The sequence below is a fragment of the Podarcis erhardii genome (assembly GCF_964252035.2).
Source record: "Podarcis erhardii genome assembly, chromosome: 13".
In the NCBI taxonomy this organism is placed as follows: Eukaryota; Metazoa; Chordata; class Lepidosauria; order Squamata; family Lacertidae; genus Podarcis; species Podarcis erhardii.
In genome coordinates this window covers 7,413,969-7,417,131 of record NC_138502.1, presented here as the reverse complement: position 1 = coordinate 7,417,131, position 3,163 = coordinate 7,413,969, and the positions used below count along the sequence as shown (strand labels likewise).

The 3,163-nt window shown below is 39.1% G+C and overlaps 1 protein-coding gene across 1 annotated transcript; it reads right to left on the bottom strand.

The window, feature by feature from the left end:
• Positions 1-665: 665 nt before the first annotated feature.
• LOC309328529 (olfactory receptor 6X1-like) lies at positions 666-1,595 on the bottom strand (the record flags this gene model as incomplete). Its single annotated transcript, XM_081838525.1, has 1 exon — positions 666-1,595. One exon carries the CDS (start codon positions 1,593-1,595, stop codon positions 666-668), a length of 930 nt encoding a protein of 309 aa, XP_081694651.1.
• Positions 1,596-3,163: the final 1,568 nt, after the last annotated feature.

Sequence of the window (3,163 nt, the reverse complement as noted above, 5' to 3'; positions counted from 1 at the left end):
ATGATGAAGAAGAAAAAGTAGATATTCTTTCAATACAGGGCAAGATCAGAACATGATATATTGATATTTATTCATTCATTCATTCATTCATTCATTCTTGCTATAAATTATTCACTATGATTTTATATATGCTGGAAGCTACCCAGAATGGCTGGGGCAACCCAGTCAGATGGACAGGCTACAAATTATTATTATTATTAATAGTAGTAGTAGTAGTAAGTCAGCAGACTTCCTTCTTTCGTTTGTCATGGCCAGCACAAAGATTGTTTCAAGATTGTTAGGAGATTCAAATTTGTGAGTTTGATCCTTCACTTTAATACAAAAAGTTGCTGGAAAAGTCATGTAATAGTTTAACTCTGCACCCTGCACCCTACTCAGTCCATGAAATTCATTAAATCCCAGAAGAATAAACTTGGTGATGATCGTAGCATCTCCCTTTGTCCTGAAATAATAGCAAAATGTATGCAAACATCATAATTTGGTACATGAAAAAGGGTCAGCTTATCCTGGAAGCAGGATATAGTGTTATATTTGTGATAACCCTAAGGCAGTGGCAAGACTAACTGGGTTCCACTTCTTTATCTTAATTCCCCTACTGGGCAGTGGAGCAGAACTCAGACATTCATGGCATGAGGTCCATCTCCACACAAGTATTCTGGGAATTGCTATAACACCATTTTCCTTCTCACAGATTTCCTTAGGGCTGCTTTGAAGTCTTTGTTCCGGATTGTGTAGATGAAAGGGTTCAACATGGGAATGAGACTTGTGCGCACAAGAGATACCACTTTGTTGACTCGGGTGTCACCTTGGGTTGTAGGTCTCAGGTACATAAACATATCTGCCATGTAGAAGATGATAACAACAGTTAGATGAGAGGCACATGTGAAGAATGCCTTGGATCGTCCTGTGGCAGAAGACATCTGGATGATGGTGACTATGATGTATGTATAAGAAATTAATGAGATACCCAAGGAACCCCACATGAATATAGCACCATAAATGAGACCTATCAGCTCCATCAAAGTTGTATCAGCACAGGCCAATTTCAAAACAGGCCCAACATCACAGAAATAATGATCAATGACATTTTGTCCACAATATGGGAAAGTCCACACTACAGCTGATTGAGGGAAAATGATAACAAATCCACTAACCCAAGCCAACAAAGTCAGGAAGAGGCAGAGGTTGTTGGTCATAATGGTTTTATAGAGCAAAGGTTTGCAAATGGCTACATAGCGGTCAAAAGACATGAGGGTAAGAGTGATGAATTCAACAGACCCCATTGTGAAGACAACAAAACCTTGTAACATGCAACATGCAAAGGAAATGTTGCTTTTGCCCAAGAAGGCATTGACCAGCATCTTCGGGATCTCAGCTGTGGTGGAGCAGATCTCAGCTGTGGAGAAGCTGACGAGGAAGAAGTACATTGGAGTATGGAGCATGGACTCCATGAAAACAACTAAAATGATTAAGCTGTGTCCCGTTAAGGAGAGAAGATACATCAGTAGGAGAATGGTGTAAAATGCCATGTTCATTTCTTGAATTTCTGGAAATCCTAGAAGAATAAACTCAGTGACAAATGTTGCATTAGCCATCTCCACCGCTCCTTCCTTCTTTCCTGAAAGCATAGCAATAATATATGGGAACAGTATTATATTTAACTATTCATGGGAATAGTTCATATAAAAAGGGCAAACGACCCTGGTTAAGGGGGATGTATTTTATATTCTCCCCAGAAAGAAAATTCTGCAAAATTCACAGTATTGTCTGAACAGAAGCATATCGACTGGATTTGTAAAACTTCCAGATTTTTCAAGTAATAGTAAATACTTTGTCCTGCAATATATAATTAACAAAAGGAATTCAACTGAAGAAATTAAAGTGACCACTCATCTTTTTTTTAACTTCAAAATTATGCTTCAGTATCATCATTTAATCAATAAATAAAAACGAAATAAAGAAAAAGGGAAAGTGGAAAAATGCAAATAAATATTTTTCTTATTCTTATTGGAGGATGGCATTTGACAGATTGAGGTTAAATTCTGACAAGACAGAAGTAATGTTTTGGGGAGACTGAGTGGGCAGGGGTAGGGGTCTCCCTGGTCCTCAATGAGGTAATTCATTAAAGAAACCCAGATCTCATTTGCACTACACAGTTAAAGAAGCAAAACCAATCCTTTGAATTGTAGGTTTCTGGGTTTTTTAAGAGTTCTGGGAGTTGTTAGAAGACCCCGATGCCCCTCACAAAGCTATAGCGCTTAGAGTAGTTGAACTCACAATCCCTCTTCCTAAGGAACTCCCCGATGCCCCTCACAAAGCTATAGCGCTTAGAGTGGTTGAACTCACAATCCCTCTTCCTAAGGAACTCTAAATTCCAGGAATTAAATTTCTCATTGGGGGTGGAGAGAGAGCAGTAATAGAAACATCTTTAAAAGCTCATACCATCCAACATTAGGAAAAAAGTGTGTTATATTGGGGACTACTTTTAAAATATGAGCATGTTAGTGAGAACTGCATGCAAGAATGCAATGAATAGGTGAAACTGGGGTGAAAAGTGACAATTTTTCTTGGCAGTTTTAACCCACAAATTTCTGCAGAAGTGTTAAGAACTGAATTTCAGATTGGGGGGAAAAAATGAGAGAGGAGGAATCCATCCCTACCCTCAGTGCCGACATTGAAAAATCCTTCAAGCCCTACTGTGAACAATAACAGTAGACAATAGAAAAGAAAATCAAATTTCATAAGAGACTTCCCTTGAAAAAGGAACTGTCTCCTAATCATTGCAAATGAAAGGACTATTTTGCATGAACTGGAAATTCCTGAATGACCTATCACATTTCACCAGGATGTGGTACCTCAGGTTAAGTACTTAATTCATTCCGAAGGTCTGTTCTTAACCTGAATCTGTTCTTAACCTGAAGACCACTTTAGCTTATGGTGTCTCCTGCTGCCGCCGCGCAGGAAGCAAAGTTCTCATCCTGAAGCAAAGTTCTTAACCCGAGGTACTTTTTCTGGGTTAGCGGAGTCTGTAACCTGAAGCGTATGTAACCTGAAGCGTATGTAACCCAAGGTACCACTGTACCTCAGTAGTGGAGCATCTCTTTACATGCAGTAAGTATAAAGTCCAATCCCAAGCACTTTTCAGTAGAGCTGTCCCCTGTCT